Here is an 18,162-nt window from a genome sequence, read left to right as displayed (position 1 = left end):
AACCTTAAGAAAGCTTGTGATTCAGCAATAAACTTTGTTACTATTGAATTAGAAAATAATGATGTGAGACTAAAGGAAAAAGATGCCAAGATAGAATGTAATTTAAAGCTTGGCAAATGATCTAATAGGTGTTCTGGGATCATAATTTTTCCAGGTTTTTTTTTCTTTTTTACTTTTAATACCCTAACAATATAGTTGGGTGACATCATTTCAAGTCTCCTACTTTACATTAATTTCCCACAGGATCTTTTTTTTCTAGACTTAGAAAAAGATTATAGATTATAGAAATAGGCCATTATTAAGGAGAACTGAGAATAAAACTCAAGGCTTCTCATTTTCAGGCTATTATTCCTTAAAACTAAGTTTCAAAAATGGTTCCTTTACCTTATATATCATTAATCAGAATCTCTAATTTATGTTCACACAGAAAATAACATGATTTTCCATCAAGGTTTCTTAGAGGCAGCATACAGGAAGGTCTTGCCCTTTTATCTTCTTCATTAATCTCTGCCTTTTAACTGGGTTTTTGATCTTTTATATGTAATGTAATTATTATGATTTGGTTTAAAACTGCCATCTTGCTATTTGTTTTCTATTTGTCTAATCTGTACTTGATCCCTCCTTTTTTATTTTTGTGTCTTCTTTTCTTTTTTTTTATGATTCCAGCTTATCTCTTTTGCTGGCATATTAGCCACACCTCTTTGTCATGCTATTTTAGTAGTTACTTTAGGCTTTATACTATTCATGTTTAACTTTCATAGTCTATCTTCAAGAGATACTCATCTTCATGTATAGTACTAAAAGTCAGAACAGTATAATTCTATTTGAATACATGTTTATGGCAGAAAGCTAGTCCAATAGTAGTTATGCCAAAATGGCTGCAAGTGAAAGACATGGAATTTTAATTTCTACTTTTTAGAATAGAAATACATACGAATAGTATATACCAACCATATCCAAACCTACTTATTTTCTAGCTGAGTAACTTCACGAGTAGACTTTACTTGGAACCTAGTTACACTGCTTAATAGGGTAAAAATTTCAGGAAATAAATGAATAAATGAGATAAATAAAATCTGGTACCAAATTTCACTTTATTTTTTAGATAATCCTTTATGTTAACTAAGAAAAGTTCTAGAATTTCTTCTGTAACAATACATGTTCCACAGTAATTTTGTCTGGGACAAAAGCAGCAATGATGGTGTGGGCAAACAATAAAGCCTTTTTCCTTCCTGCATGAGAAGCTCATCTTCAGGTTACTTTTCCTCTAGAAACCTGATAAAATTGGAATGTTCCATGTTACCAGGCAGGACTCCTTATGGGAAATGCGACCCCTGATTAGTAAACTGTATTTGGACTGAGAAAACTATAAATACCTAACAGGAAGCTGTATCTTTGAACTTCTCTGAGTTGCAGCATCTCTTAAAATTGGTCTATTGCGGAGACCTTAATTAAATCTATGCCTTTGCAGTTGTTGCAAGAGGTGAATACTACTGTAGAGCATAAAGTCTTAAAGCAAGGGCAGCTCCCACACACACCCAATATGAATCTCATCTTCTTGCACCTGAATTGTCATGGGCAAGACATGTCAGTGGAAAGATGACTCTTAGACAACTATGCGAAGATGGACACCTGACAGTGCCCTGCTTGCTATTTACTTGTACCTCCTGTAGTGTTCTGGCTCAAATGGTTCTAAATGTGGCCCATAGTAACTTTGTAAGTTTGAATGTTTAATTGACTGTAAAACAACTCCTGGGAGCCCTGCAGAGATGATAAAAAAGAGAATAAACTAGAATATGATTTTCACAATCTACTATTATATTAATCCTATGGAATGGGCAAGCCCCTTTAATTTCAATTTATTCATGTAGGGAAAACAGTTGTCCTTGCCTTGTTTATTTCAATGAGTAATTCCAAATATCACAAGAAAACAGATCTAGAAAAAACCCCTTAAATTTATAAACTCAGGTGCTTTCTTATACATGATTTCCCTCTACTTGATATATATATATTTTTTTTAGCTGAGCCATCCTGCCACCTGTTGGCAGCTCAGTGGCAGCTCAGCTCGGGCCAGGCATCGAACCGCTATTGCTCAGAGCTCAAACTCTTGAGTGAGCTCTTAACCAACTGAGTCACTCGGCTGGCCTCCTCTACTTGATCTTTTCATACCCGTATCTTTACTTATCAAACTTTTACCTGGATTTTCCATAGGAAAAGTGTCAGAGTCATGTCACTATCACACTGAGAGCTTTTCCCAACAAAATAAGCCTGCTTTTTGCCCATCCCTCTCTCACTATTTGATACGTTCCTAACTGCATAAGGACATGCACACATGAAATAGGATTGAATAAATTATAGCGTATAGACAAAATACAGTTTATCATAAACTATGACAAAGATCTGTTTAAGAATACTCTCAAATTTAAGAAAAAACTAAACATTAATAAAATGATGTTACATTTATTTTCTACTTTGCAATTTTCTCTCCAAATATTTGATACTTAAAATCATTTCCAAGGAAATCACTTACTGTTTTAAGTTCTTGGCGCAATTGCTGGTTATAATTTGTGGATTCTTCTAATCGAGCTTCTAAAGCAGCAATTTTTTCCTCTTTTATTTCAAGGGATTTCTTTAGCGTAGATTCTAATTTAGATTCCAAAAGTTTGTACCTACTATTAAAGTATAAAAATAATAAAAGTTCATAAGTGCATGTCAGAAAATTATTTTTTTAAAGATAATTTATGACCACAGGTACCAATGCTATAAACAAGCCTTATAATATAGCCTTTTTAAAAAACAATGTCAAATTAAATTATCCTCCTCTTACTGCCCCACTATCCCTTTTAAACTATTCCTGGTCACGAAGAAACAAAAATCACTGAGTAAACAGAGCTCCTGATTATACCCTGGGTTGTTAAAAGCAAAAATTAATGCCCAAAAGAGGCATCTGAAAGATCTAAGTCTCAAAATACACCTTTAGTTTTATAAGAATAGAATCTATAGAAAGAAGAGAATGGATTTATTATATTGTCAGGTATTTGTCTATAATATTAAGTGTAAAGTATTTATACAAGAACATATGAATAGTTAAGACTTAAAACTCACTGAAGACTTTGTCTTCAGGGTGTAGAGTACCTGCAGAACACTTTATAAAGGAAATGATATACTAAAGACACAGGATACTGGTGACAGGGTAGAAAGAGGCAGATAGATGTGAATGTCAATGTTTTAGTTATTGTTTTAAATGCTGGGTTTATGAAAAATTACATTATTCTTAATTAAGTTTTTTTGTTTTGTTCTGTTTTTACAAAAAGGACAGTGCATGATCAGTCTGAGAGTGAATCATAAACTAGGAATTATGATGAAATATATTTCTTATACCTGAGAACCCCAATAATTAAACAAAATAAAAACCTAAAGTATGTAGGGCCGGCCTAGTGGCTCGTTGGTTAAGAGTTGGCTTGGGAGCACAAGCTCTGAGCAGCAGTGTCGCCGGTTCAGATCCCACATGGGCCAGTGACACTGTGCCCTCTACATTTAAGATGGTGAACAACAGCTCAACCTGGAGCTGAGCTGCCGTGAGTTGCCGTTGGCGTAAGCTGCAGTGGGGCTGCAGTGGGCTGCCATAAGCTACCGTGAGCGGCTGGCAGCCAGCGTGAGCGGCCGACAGCCGGTGTAAGCTGCAGAGAGCCGCCGTGAGCGGCTGTCTAATGGCCGGCGAGCAACTGCCTCAGCCGGGAGGAGCACAATGATCATAATACCAACATGGGCCAGTGAAGCGGTATCCTTCACAACTAGACTGAAGAACAAAAGGACAGCAACTTGTCTGTTCCCCTCCCTCAATTCCCCAATAAAATCTTTAAAACAAAAAAACCCCTAAAGTACGTAAAATGAAAAATTTTATCATATTCTGCTTGTCCTATACTTAATTTGTTTGTATACATTTCCTGCTCAACCAGATTTTAAGTTCATTGAGACTACACAGAACAAATCTCACTCATTTTGGTATTGGCTTGCATCAACAAACATTTTTAAAGCATTTAATAAGTCTGTCTTTGGATATGTTAAATTTGTGATGCCTGAGTTGCTTCTGGACTGTCCAGATAGAGATGTCCAGTAAACAGAGAATAATATGGATATCAGGCGAAATGATGGGTAGGAATGCTCAGCATATAGAATGAATAAGAGGCCTGAGAATATAACCCTAGGAAACTATACTGAAAGAGAAGACACAAGAAAGAGAAAGACAAGAGTGATCACACAGCACTCTATTTACAACTCTATTTACTTTGTTGCATTTTAATTTATCTATTTATACATTCAGTTTCACAACTAGACAATTCCTTTATGGCAAGAATAACTATCTTAATAATAACTATATCTTCAAAGGAGGTCAGATTAAATGACATCAAATGTAAAGATGAAAAGGTTAAGTAACAAAAGAATTAGGGACAACATCTGAAATAAAAGGTAAAGACAAATGCAGTTATACATAAATTCCAAAATGGAGGGGATGAATATTAAAGGAATTTATGGCTGTGAGCCTCTATTTTCTTTGTGACATTAAGGCTAACTTATTGACTGAGAAAGAAGCTGGTTTAGTGGCTTACGACACTTATTTTCCTGATCCCCCAGGTTCTATCATGGTTACTAATTGCTCTCAATTCCATTTCCTAAAAATTTTAGTTCAATATATGCCTTTATCTCCAGATCTAATGCTTTCATTATATAAATAAATATGTGTGGATTAATATTAAGAAATACATCACACCTTGCCTAGACAATTACAGTAGCTTTCTAACTGGTCTCTGTGCCTCCAAATTGCCTTTTTTCTAACCCACCATATCATTCTAAGAATTGCTCAACACACCTTTGTGCTTTATTTGCATGGAATACCCTTCCCCATAGTTTCTACTTGCAATTCTGTCATTCTTCAAAAGGTTCAACTGAAACATTATCATTTCTTTGACACTTGATAACCAGCAGGTAATGAGAGCTCAATTAACATTACCTAATTGTATGAATTACGGCTTGACAAGAGGTACCAAACAGTATGAAGGGCCCATATAGAGCTGGGTTCATAAATTTAAAATGCAAGGTCAGTTAGGGCAGCTACATAGTTTACCCTACCTTTTTGTGGGGAGGGGGACAATTTTTTAAATGTCTTACATGCAGGTAATAAATCTGTTCGAATAAAGAAGTAATGTGTATTCAGTATCTATATTAAAAGATAGTCAACTAAGTTGGCCCTTAATTATCTGTTTAACTCAAAAATATTTTTCTCATGAAATATCTGTGTAATTCAATTATAGTTGCTTGAATTGATTGCTAAAATAAATGCCTCAAATTACTTCTATTTGTTATTATAGAACCTTTAAAAGTATCACTCTGCTCTATAAACTTTAAATTTCTCAAGATTACATAAACAAATCCCATATAATCATTAGCACTTTTCCCTATACACATTTATTTGATATAAATACTAGAATGGATAAAATATAAATGATATAATTATAAAAATTCCAATGAATTAAAATCTAGCCTACATAAAATAATTTTTTTTTAAGATTTTATTGGGGAATTGGGGGAGGGGAACAGTATTGGGGAATTGGGGAGGGGAACAGACAAGTTGCTGTCCTTTTGTTCTTCAGTCTAGTTGTGGAGGACGTTGCGTCACTCGCCCATGTTGGTATTATCATTGCGCTCTTCCCGGGTGAGGCAGATTGGTCGCAGGCCACTGGATGGCCGCTCACAGTGGCTCTTGGCAGCTCACGCTGGCTGCCGGCCACTCACAGTTGCTCACGGTAGCCCACTGCAGCCCCGCTGCAGCCTACGCCGTAGCCGGCGACTCAGGGCAGCCCAGCTCCAGGTCGAGCTGTTGTTCACTATCTTAGCTGTAGAGGGTGCAATGTCACTGGCCCTAATGTGGGATTTGAACCAGGGCCCTGATGCTCAGAGCTGGCATCCCAAGCCAACTCTTAACCAACGCGCCACTCAGCTAGCTCAAAACAATATTCTTAACATTACACATTTCTGTTGTAGCTGGAATTACGTGGCTGAGTAGGTGCTAAATAGCAGACTTGAAAATCTGATTAACTGTTTGACGGATTATAATTACCATAAGAGAATAGAAAACCTGTACTGATAATTCACAAAATTAAATGATATATAAGTTAATTTTTTATGCTGTTTGTCAAGCCTTAGTTTTCACATTATTTTTACATCTTAATTGCTTCTCAATATATTTCCCTTTGTTTCATACTTTTCTTCCATGTCTCTTTAAGTCTACATTTGGCACACAAAATAAATGAAAGAATTTAGGCATTTAAATATGTGATTCAAATAAAAAAATAAATTGTTAAATTTATTGCATATTTCACCAGAGAGGGATTTGTTTGTTGTTAATGTCTCATTCTACTTTCACAAGCATTTATAGTCTCTGATCTTGTGCTACCTAGGTGGCATCTTATTTTCCTATTGTGTAACTGAATTTATATAATAACATTTTAACATTTTTTTTTCTTATTCCAATATTAGGTTGTCTTTATCTGATTTTTCACTTCTTTTCTTATTGAACTTTTTCTAAGGGCAGAAAGGAACCAGAAGCAGTGAAATATATAAAAATATTCTGTAGTTATAGTGCAGGAAAGAACCAATGTTTGAGCAAAATAATAGTAATAATAATAATTTCAACTGTTTGCCAATAGACTTAATACTCACCTGTCATCAGTACTTTGTTCGTCATGTAAGAGTCGCTCTTTATTTAACCCTATCTTCTCAAGCTCATGAGTTAATTTTTCGAGATCATTATTCATTTGTTGAGTCTTCAATTTTTCACTCACCAAATCCTTATTTTAAAAGTAATGCAAAACTCATGTAAGTGTCAAGAACATAAACAAACATCTAAGAAATTCAGCCAGGATCCTAACTACCACCATCCAGGAATACATATAATTTGAAGCAGTAAAGAGAGAAGTGTGGCTGAACTTCCCCTGCATCATTAAGAAGCATTAAGTAACAATATTATAATGTAGTCCAAACAGAATTGTTTTGTCTTTCTTTGGCGAATACTCCCTTTTAACTTTTTAGTGTTAAAAACTAAAAGGAGAAACCATTCTTTACTTGTGACTACATATCCTACATTTGAGAACTGTGGGGAAAATACACAAATCCAGTCATTTTAAAATAACAAGCTAGAACTTTAGTGCATGTTTTTTCCTATAAATATATGGTGGCTGCTTCTCCCACAAGCATCCCTCTCCTGGTAGAAGAGGATATGGATCTGAAGGCATTCCTACAAGTTCAAGCACAAGAAACCCATTGCTCATGTCTGTAAGACTGTAGAACAACAGAAACAAAAAAATTAAAGGCTCATAATGGACCTTCTAAATGCCTCTTACAGAACTGCAGACTTCCAAATGTGACTTTCTACCATAATGCTAAGATACTTTTAAATTGAACTCCAGAGTTATAATATATAGTATAACATAGGAATAGCAAAGAAGAGCCAAGCATGCTATCTCCTAATCTGCAACAACCACGTTTCACAGGACCTGTAGCCAATCTATAAATTTCAGAATTCTTGTCAACACATAGATCCAAGCAACTACCAATTGTTCAGTGTTGACCTTTAAGTTCAACCTGATTTGAATTCTCTAGCTTAAGAGGTATAAATTCATGGGTCTTTAAAGAATTGGTCATAAAAGTTATATAAATTATATAATATATATATAAATTATATATAAACACAACTTAGGAGGTTCTTAGTCCAGTACTTGGCACATAGTTAGCATTCAATAAATAGCTGTCATGCTTTCTATTATACTTAGCATTGAGTAAGGGTCTTGATCAAACATTTCAACATTATTTTGAAATAAAATTATAATGTAACAAGTCAGATACCACATGGAAAACTCAATATTACGATTTCTTAAAAAAATACAATTTACAGGTACTTGTTAGTTTAACAAAACTAGGAAATTTGGAAACTAGTTTTAGTTCTAATTCTAAATTTCTACTTTAGAAACATAAGGAGATGATACAAATTACTGATGGGTTCCAGTACATTTTAAAGAAGCTTGGAGTTAAAAATATGAAAAATATTTCCCTTAAATCAGGTAGTTATATATTTACCTCACGTAATGTAACCAAAGTTTTTATATCAATAGTTGCTCTTTTCACAAGCTCCTTATTTTCTTTTTCTAATTCTTTCAGACGAATGCAGGATTCTTTATAAATACCAATCTCTTTGAATAGAGTTTTGTTTTCTTTTTCCAAATTTCCAATTTTCACATTATTTTCTTCTAATGTGGTATCTTTTATTTCTGCTTGTTGTCGGAGTCTCTTATTTTCCTTCTCCAGTTGTTTCTTATCCTTTTCCAGTTGAGAAGTCTCTTGCTCTAATGATTTATTTTCTTTTTCTAGCTGTTCTAGTCTTTTGCTAGATATCTTTAACTCTTCTAGGTTTTTTTGCAATGTTTGGTTTTCCATCTCTAAGTCTTGTAGTTCACTCTCTAATTGTTGAATTTTTTTATTGCTGTTTTCAAGAGCCTTCTGCAGCCTTTGATTTTCTGTATCTAAACCCTGATAGCTAACTTCTAAGCGTTCAGTTTTCTTGAAAGATGCTTTCATGAGCTCCAAGCCCTTCTTAAGTTGCTCTTTTTCACTTTCTAGTTCTTTATTTTCTAGTTGTAGCTGAGCCATTTTCATACTTGCACATTTCAAAGATTCCACATTCCTTCGCAGTTCTAAGTTTTCCTCATCAAGTTGGGAATTCTCTTTCTCTAGGGACTCTAACTGAAAACTAAGGTTTTTAAAGCTATCCAATCTTTTTTTACATTTCCTATTTTCTCTTTCTAGTTCTGAATTTTCTTGTTCAAGGGCCTCAATTTTTTCACAAGTAATTTTTAAATTGGTTATTTTTTTCTGTAACAATTCATTTTCTTTTTCAAGATGATGCAATTCATTTTCAAGTTCTTCCGCTCGTTCTCCTTTTTCTTTATAATGTTCCAGTTCTTTTCTAATTTGTCTTTTTTCAAATTCAATCTTGCTTAGCTTGCTACTTGTTTCTTTGATAGATTCATGAAGAATTTTATTTTCTTTTTCAATGTCCTTTACCCTTGCTTCAGCACTTATCTGGGAACGCTGTCTTAAGGATAATACGGTTTGATTCAGGTGTTCATTTTCCTGTTCCAATATTTTAATCTAATTTAAAAAGAGAAAGGAGAAAATTATAAACTTAAGCAAGAGCTAAATATTTTAAATTACAGTTATTCCCATCCAAAAACTAAGAGGAAAATTAGACCATAAAAAGGTGTTAGCATGTCTATCTTACATTAAATTCTGACAGATTGAGACCACTGCGTTCATGTCTTTAGTGAGTTCATAATGTAAAGGAATGGTTAAGAGAGATGTGTTTAATATCAATCAAAATGATCTTCGAGATTATTTATAACTGCATGCTTCAAATTCAAATACAAATATAGGTGAAACGTACACACATATCTATCTCCTTCAGTAAGCTTTTACTTTCATAAATAAATTTTGCAATATCTATACACAAAGGGTTCTCAGTAAATATCTGATGTACTATACGTGTGTATATACAGTATATATGGCTGTATATTGATTCCCCAAAAGAACTCTAATTTGGAAATAAAAAGTAACAAAATCCCCTGGTACATTTGAAAACTAATCCATCCAATTTATGGCATGGCCTAATATAATAATTCTCAAAATTTATCGTGTTGAACAATCCCCTGAGAATCTTGTAAAAGTACAGATTCATGCTTAGCTCTAGAATTTTTATTCTGTAGCTTTACAGAAAAATGTATTTTATATGTAGCTTGAAGACTATACATAGACAATATAAAACTAATCATTTCACATCTAAAAAATAAATAGAAAATTTAAAGTAGCAAGTCATTCAGTCTATCCTGTTTCCTCAAGCATAAAATAAGAATGTTCAGTTAGAACTTGAAAATATATCTGAAAGTATCCAAGATGATTGTTGCCACAACTTTCCCCTTTTTTGTAGGGTCAGAGTACAGCTGCATTACTCCCCAAATCTACTCCCATTTCTCCCCAACTCCACTTCACAGTCACTTTCCAGAGATACTTGAAAGCACAGGTACTGCAAAACTGTACCTGCAAAACTGTAATAATGAGATCATTATTAATCATACCGGCAATTTAAAAAAGTCTAAACTTTCCCTTTAACTTTCCTGTAAAACACACAGCATAGAAAGTGAGGTAAAATCATAGTTACTTTAAAACATAAAAAATTCTAAAATATTTATGAACATTTAATACTTTATGAACTTTTTATTTGCATAAACTAAAATAACTTTTGTTAATACATTTTAAAATACAGTGCTTAATAGGAAATTTTTGAACCTGTCTCTCTGAATTTTCTCTTAGTGTTTCAATTGTTTTTTCAAGCTGAGCTTTCTCCTTCATTAGATCTTTGCTTAAATTCTGACAATTCTGAAGACTTTGCTTTTCTTGAATAATCTCATTCTCAAGAATTTCAACCTGGAAAAATTAAATCACAAAACAATATATCATTAAGTATTTTACAACAGTGGAAACATGTCGAAACAAAAGATAATCACTGAATTAAAAATAAAATACAGTTTTAATATCCAAATGATGAAATTTAAGAATTTAGTACAGCAATTCAAGTAACAATGCATGCTAGTATTAGCAGTTACAAAATAAGCAGACATGACTATTTTTCTTATCCTCTGCATTTCTGAGGGCAAATTTCTACTTGTAAACACAAAGACAAATCCAAGTGAATCTATTTTTGGGTTGTCGGAAAAGTCATGATGTATTTTTTCTATGTTTTTCATTGCAAAAATGCATCATGACTTTTCCAACAGCCCAATATAATTATGTGTTAAATAAAGATTGTACAAGTCTTACTGAAAGGCTCTCTTGGCTCGAGTGGATTTGTAAAGTAAAATTTTAATTACTGTCAAGGAATTTCAGTATACAAGGAGGAAGTGGAAAATATAAAAAGCATGAAGGAGATGAGAACTGGTGGTGTAAGTTTTTTAAAAATGAGAAAACAAGAAGGAACCTAGTTTAAAATAAAAAAGAAAGGAGAAATGAAGAATACTAGAGAAAAAACAGGCTGAACAAAACTCCAGCAAATATTTATAGTCTAGGTTGAAAATTTTCAATTATATACTTTAAAGATATAATAAAGTACATGGTTAATAAGTATGAAAAAGCACATTTAAGTTTAAAATATACTATACCACTGATTTTCCATTATATAACATATTCAAATCAGGTAATTAAAAAAATATAAAAGATTTAGTTATATAAAGTATCCCACTTCAAGTTTAATTATTACTTAAATCTATATCAACAGTAAAGAATTCTAAGAATTTTAACAGTTTTATATAAAACAAGTTGAATTTTTCTGTTTTAATATCAATGAAAGATAACCACACATGGAAAACAATCTCCCAGTAATATCTCAAAAGCATCAAGTCACAAAGCTAATCCAGTAACTCAATTCAACATTAATTTACATGTTTAGAAAGCTTTTAATTATTAATAACTAATTTATCTGGTTCTTCCATTATAAATTAAAATATGTGGATAATCGTTATTTAAATTCCTTTGTTGTTTTACATCAGTGAAATTTAAGTGAAATATTTCCTTTACAAAAGATATCTTTTATACAATGAATTTATCAAAAATTGCTACAATCACTGAGAATTTACTAATTGGACATCAAAGCTAACTTAAAATCAAATAATAATTTACAGATCCAATTACAATGACAACCAAAATAAAACTGTTCCAAGTTCTAAATGACCACTCCTACTTTAACACTGTATCAGTTGTCAAATGCTTATGAAGATTATTTTGTTAATGGTCTAAAGTTGATACCAAAATGTTTTAAAAGAGAAAAAACCTTGCAAGAAAATCAAGGAATCTACTTGCATTATCTAAGGTAGTGGTCCTCAAAGCATGGTTCCAAAACAGCAGGATGAGCATCACCAAGGAAATTCTTGGAAATGAAAATTCTTAGCCCCCACCCCAAACTACCAAAAATCAGAAACTCTAGGCATGGGGCTCAGCAATCTATGTTTTAACAAGCCCTACAGGTGATTCTGATGCATACTTTAGTTCAAAAGTTACTGGTCTAAAATTAGAGAGATTTTTATAACTGAGTCTAGATACCTAGGACCTATCAAAGGAAAAACTAGACATGGCTAGGAGCCTAGAACATTTTGTCATGGCAGAAAGCAAGGAAGCTCTCAAGGAGTGCTAAGGTTGTGTCATGAGGATTCAGAAAGCGACTTCATTGGGATAGTAAGAAAAATAAATGCAGTGGGTGGAAACACTTCAAATATTTTTAAATCCATGAGTTATAATACACTAAAACAAACAAAGTCACTCAATTATGAGGATTGAGGATTATCCTCATATGAGGACGATATGAGAGAACAAATTCATTATTAAGAAAACGGTAAATAAAGGGATAAAATCAAACATTCATCCTGCTTTCCCCATAAGAGCTGTTCCTCAGAATAACCAGTGGTGTTTGTTTCCTTTAAACCAGTAGTTTTTAAAACAAAGTTTCTCCTTGTGGAACTCTACTAAGTTAAGAAGGGGTGATATAATTAGAATACCAGGATTTTGCTATCCGATTAATTAAGGGATGCAAGCCAATGATTTTCCATGACAACATTGCAAAAAAAGAGACAACCAGACAGACGTGTGCCTCCTAATTGAAACATATGTACTCCTTATAAATATTCTTACTAAAAACTCAATTTGAACCTGATTAAGCCTACAGGTAAAACAGTCAATATAGGGGACAAAAGAACTTGCTAAGTGACAAAAAGAATGCAATCGGCAAAATCCAGATTGTGGGAAAACTCTTTTAGACAAATAACCTGGTTTTGTCACCAGAAAAATTGCTAGGAAAAAAATAGTAAACTTGTATACTAAAAAATGACTTAAGGGACACATTAACTGATTGAACGTACTAATCTTATTTGGGTTCAGATTTAAACAAAATGTAAAAAAAAAATTGGAGAAATTGAAATGGTAACTAAAAATTATTAAACTTTTAAGTGGATTTTTGTGACTGTTTTTGTTTTTTAAAAAAATGTCCTTGCTTTTTAGAGATATATACTGAGGTATTTGTTGTTGAAATGATACCCTGTCTACGGTTCATTTCAAAATCATCTGATAGTTGTGGGGAGACTAGGCAGGGGTGGAAATAAGACTGGCTGTAAGTTAATAATGATTGAAGCTGAATAATGAGTATGGGAGTTCATTTACTTCACATGTATGAATGTTTGAAAATTCCCATAAGTTAAAGCATTAAAAACTGGAAAATGTTTTACTACAGTGCTATTTATTTATATTTTTACATACTTCTTTAAAAATTATTTTCAGGTGTAGAAAGCAATGTAATAGATATTTACAGCCCTCACAAAGTGATAACTCTCCCCCATTTAAATGCATTTTTTTAATATTACACTAAACATTAATTTTTTTTACCTTTTTACTTAGTCTTTGATTTTCTTTTTCCATTTTTAGGATTTTGGAAGTGTTACCTTCTGCAGAATCCATAGTACTCCGAAGCTCTTCTACGGTTTTTGTCAAAGTCTGGTTTTCCATCTCCAACTTCAATAACCTACTTGATGTCAACTCATTCACCTCATGACCCAAGGATTTTTGTGGTGCTATAATATTGAAAAATATATCATTGGTAAAATTAGGTTTACTCTTTACTATTTAAAATATTAGTGCAAATGCACTATATCACCTGGTCCTTAACTATATAAAAAATTTATACAGGTATACAAAATAGACACAATGGCAACAATATACAGATAATAAAGACAGATAAAAGACAAGTAAATCTTGAATTTTTAATGTATCCATAAGCACTCCAGTGAAAAAAAAGTACAAAATTTAGACTGAAGGGACTAGAGTTACAGTTCTAGTTCCGTGAGAAATTAACTACTTGATAATACCCAAGTCACTTTAACCTCAATAAGCCTTTGATTACTTGTACAAAATATAGTTATTGGCCCATGTATCTCATAGAGTCACTGTGTGACTCAAATAAGAAGTGTAAAGCATATTCTATGCCACACTTTCAAAAATTAAAGGAAGACAGTTTGAAGGAAAAAAATCCTAATCTCATTCTGAGAAAGGCAATACCAGTATACACTCGTCATCCTGAAAAAGCCTTTCTCTAAGTGAAGAATCCCTGCTCAGTAAGTGTAAAGGGCAACATCTCTATTTTGTCAAGGGAAATCATCTTACTAAGTAGGTTACAGCATTACATTTTTAAACATAAGTATACTCAGTTTCTATAGTTCTGTAAATGATGCTCTCCAGTGAGCCCCAAAAAATTGTTTTTAATAACCCTATTGCAGACTCACTGAATATTTTGATGATATAAAAATACAAGGATTTACAAATGACATATGACACCTAAAATTAATTCTGAAATCCTAGATTTCAGGAAGGGAAATGAATAGAAGTATGGAAGGACATTTCTAGGTCTGTCTACTTTTGTGTATGTTTGAAATTCATTATTATAAAAAGCAAACAAACACACACACACACATATCCCTATAAGCATATAATTTTTACAAAATTAGGTATGGTTAAATATCCCCCAGATTTTAAGTAAAGCTTCAATTCTTATTTCCAGCTTTTGTTCTAGTCAGCATATTGCTAATGTTTTATTAAAAGCTGGTATACTAGTCACTGACTTTAAAAATTCCATCAGTTGTCCAAGTGTACTTGAGTAAAATTCTAATTAATGATTTATAGCCCTGCATTTCAAGTTAATAAGATCAGGCTAAAATACATGACATGCCTTAATAATACTTTCAATACTATAGCTGTTCTTCAAAGAAACTTCAAGTCAAGCTATGAAAAATTAAAAAGGATGCTTACAACACATTTTTATCAACATGAAAGAATGCCTATATTATGGGCCGGCCGAGTGGCGCGATGGTTAAGAACTCGCTTGGGATGCCAGAGGGCCCCGGTTAGGATCCCACATATGAGGGCCAGTGACACTGCCCTCTACAGCTAAGATGCTGAACAACAGCTCAACCTGGAGCTGGGCTGCTGTGAGTCGCTGGCGATGGCTGGCTGCAGTCCCTGTGGCAGTGGGTTGCCATGGGCTACCATGTGTAGCCAGCAGCCAGCGTGAGCGGCCAGCAGCCAGCGTGAGCGGCCAGCAGCCGCAGTGAGCGGCCGTCCAGAAGCCGGCGACTGATCTGCCTCACCCGGGAAGAGCGCAATGATGGTGCCAACTTGGGCCAGTGAAGCAACATCCTCCACAACTAGACTGAAGAACAAAACGACAGCAACTTGTCTGTCCCCCTTCCCCCAATTCCCCAGCACTGTTCCCATCCCCCCAATTCACCAATAAAAATCTTAAAAAAAAAAAAAAGAATGCCTATATTATAATCTTATGTGATAAAAGGAACCTGAATTGTATCACATTGATCTGATGATGTCTAAAATACCTATGTGTGGTGTAGAATAATTCTAGAAGCAAATTTTTTGAAATGTAAAATTGATTTAAGAAATTAGTGACTTTAATTTCCTCCTTTATATTTTCCCACATTTTGCAAACTTCTAGAAAGTCCCTTATATAATTTTTTTAAATGACACATTAAAATGAATATTCAAGTCTATGACCTCAGCTAATAACAACTACCAAACAAATGTGATATGATGATGATGATGATGATAATAATAATAATTATTATTATTAACATTCAAATGCATACTATTTACCAGGCACTGTTCTAGGGGCTTCATAAGTATTAAGAAATTCATTCCTAACAACCCTACCACATAATTACTATTATTGTCTTTATTTAATAGATGATGAAACTTTTAATAGTGTAATTTTAACTACTTTAGAAGTAGAAAACATTTAAGTCTGAACTGCTTTCTTTATAACTCAATTCACAAGGAATACAATAAAAAGGTTCCACAAATATCAGCAACTTCACTGGCAGAATATCATCATTTATATGTAGTGAATTTACATGGGGTCCTAGAATTTGGAATTAGGTTCTCAAGTGTAAAACTAGAAGAAACTTAATGGTAATAAACACGAATCATCTGTAAAAGAAATTATTCTGTAAGAACCAGACTATAAGCTCCCTCAGACTTTATGTCTACCACACCACTATAACCTCAGGACCTGGTATAATATTTTACACATGGTAGGTGCTTAATAAATATATGCTAAAGGAAGGAAAGCAGGTGGAATAATCTAACACCATGTAACAGAGGAATATGGAACCAGTCTAATTGAAATAAATGTGACCTGAGTATAATTTCAATAAAGATATCAGTATTAGCATAATGAAAGCTACAACCCAGACAATTGTATTATACATGTATGTTCCACTTTAAGATAGAGGACAAGCCAATAATGGAGTTTAAGAAAAACGAGCCAAGATTTAAAGATTTATCTGGGGGTCTTTCATTATTTCCAAGGTATAACTGGGTTGGACTGATTGATAGGTTACAACCCTAAAAGAGAGACTGCATATAATGATGAAAGTAGCCATGAAGATCCTTAACTTGCTTTATTCTGGCTATGTATTCACCTAAGAATCTTCCCACTAAGTTTTGACTTCCTATTTAGATTTGCCTATATTAAAAAAACATGCTAATATGACCAGCTAGTATGACTTTTCTGTTCTATTTAGTGAATGGTTAGATTTCTCAAACTAAATTAATAAACTGGTATTCCAGTTTCTTGTGATATTAACATAAAATAAAGAACTGACAAAATCTGTTATTACACTCAAAAAAGTTGAGTTGTAAGACATGCAAAGATAACCAGACCTAGGAATGTGGAAATAACATATTACTCAATGAATTCATATCTAGGGACACAGCTCCTCTTCTTAGACATCTCCAGCTAGGGAAAATAAAGAACTGCAATAAAATATCTAAATATATAAGCATAAATACAATTTCATTTATTCATCAACCCATTTAAATGAAACAATATTGGGAATACCTTCAGAAAGTTCACTAGTTCTGGATATTTGCTCCAGCTCCCAGCCAAGATGTAATGATTCATCCATACTTTGTTTCTGTGCCATTTCCAAAGTCATATTTTCTTCCATTAATTCTTCAATCTTTTTTCTATCCATATCACGTTCCTTTTTTATTGGCAGGGAATAGGGAGAGAAAAGAAAGCTAAGAAACAGTACAATTTCAAGCTAATATTGTATTATTGCATTGCTTATAACTTGTATTTATCAGTAACTGAATGAGACTAAATCTTGAGTTCCTGAAATTTTCAGTTTGAAGGCAATAACCAGTTATTATAATTCTTACTGGTCCTTATACTGACCAGGTGTCTGACATTCTTTTAAAATGACCTTTAGGGATGCTGAAAACTCTTCTTCATAGTCAATATATTGTTTTAGTGATATAATGACTCTATCAAATGAGAAATAATTTTATTTCTGTATTTTAAAGGCATGTTTACACAATAGCTTATGAGTTTTCTGAAAAATATAAGACAAAATGACTACTCCTCTGTAACAAAAGTAGAAACTTCTACTACTCCTGTATTCATATAAAATTGAAAGCATCGAGAGCCGGCCGAGTGGCGCATTGGTTAAGAGCTGGCTTGGGACACCAGAGGGCCCCGGTTCGGATCCCACATATGAGGGTCAGTGACACTGCCCTCTACAGCTAAAAAGCTGAACAACAGCTCAACCTGGAGCAGGGCTGCCGTGAGTCGCCAGCGACGATGTAGGCTGCAACCCCTGCTGCAGTGGGTTGTCATGGGCTACCGTGTGTAGCCAGCAGCCAGCATGAGTGGCCAGCAGCCGCAGTGAGCGGCCATTCAGAAGCCAGCGACCGTTCTGCCTCGCACGGGAAGAGCGCAATGATGGTGCCAACTTGGGCCAGTGAAGCAACGTCCTCCACAACTAGACTGAAGAACAAAAGGACAAGCAACTGGTCTGTTCCCCTTCCCCCAATTCCCCAGCGCTGTTTCCATCCCCCAATTCCCTAATAAAAATCTTTAAAAAATAATAATAAAATAAAATTGGAAGCATTGAATTTATTTAGCTATCTCTTCTTTGTTAAAGCACTAAGGGGCTGGCCGAGTGGCTC

General features: G+C 33.7%; 1 protein-coding gene across 11 annotated transcripts in view; it reads right to left on the bottom strand.

The window, feature by feature from the left end:
- CCDC88A (coiled-coil and HOOK domain protein 88A) overlaps window positions 1–18,162 on the bottom strand; it is a 125,667-nt gene that overhangs the window by 35,385 nt on the left and 72,120 nt on the right. For all 11 annotated transcript variants that reach the window (XM_019662119.1, XM_019662117.1, XM_019662118.1 and 8 more), the window contains exons 12-17: window positions 17,051–17,195; window positions 13,534–13,718; window positions 10,396–10,533; window positions 8,134–9,204; window positions 6,721–6,848; window positions 2,531–2,672 (exon numbers count right to left, since the gene is read on the bottom strand). In XM_019662119.1, the coding sequence (XP_019517664.1) occupies window positions 2,531–2,672; window positions 6,721–6,848; window positions 8,134–9,204; window positions 10,396–10,533; window positions 13,534–13,718; window positions 17,051–17,195 (1,809 nt within the window). The remainder of the gene's footprint in view (window positions 1–2,530; window positions 2,673–6,720; window positions 6,849–8,133; window positions 9,205–10,395; window positions 10,534–13,533; window positions 13,719–17,050; window positions 17,196–18,162) is intronic.

This window comes from Hipposideros armiger, unplaced genomic scaffold, assembly GCF_001890085.2.
Source record: "Hipposideros armiger isolate ML-2016 unplaced genomic scaffold, ASM189008v1 scaffold_366, whole genome shotgun sequence".
In the NCBI taxonomy this organism is placed as follows: Eukaryota; Metazoa; Chordata; class Mammalia; order Chiroptera; family Hipposideridae; genus Hipposideros; species Hipposideros armiger.
This window is presented reverse-complemented; position numbering and strand designations above follow the sequence as displayed.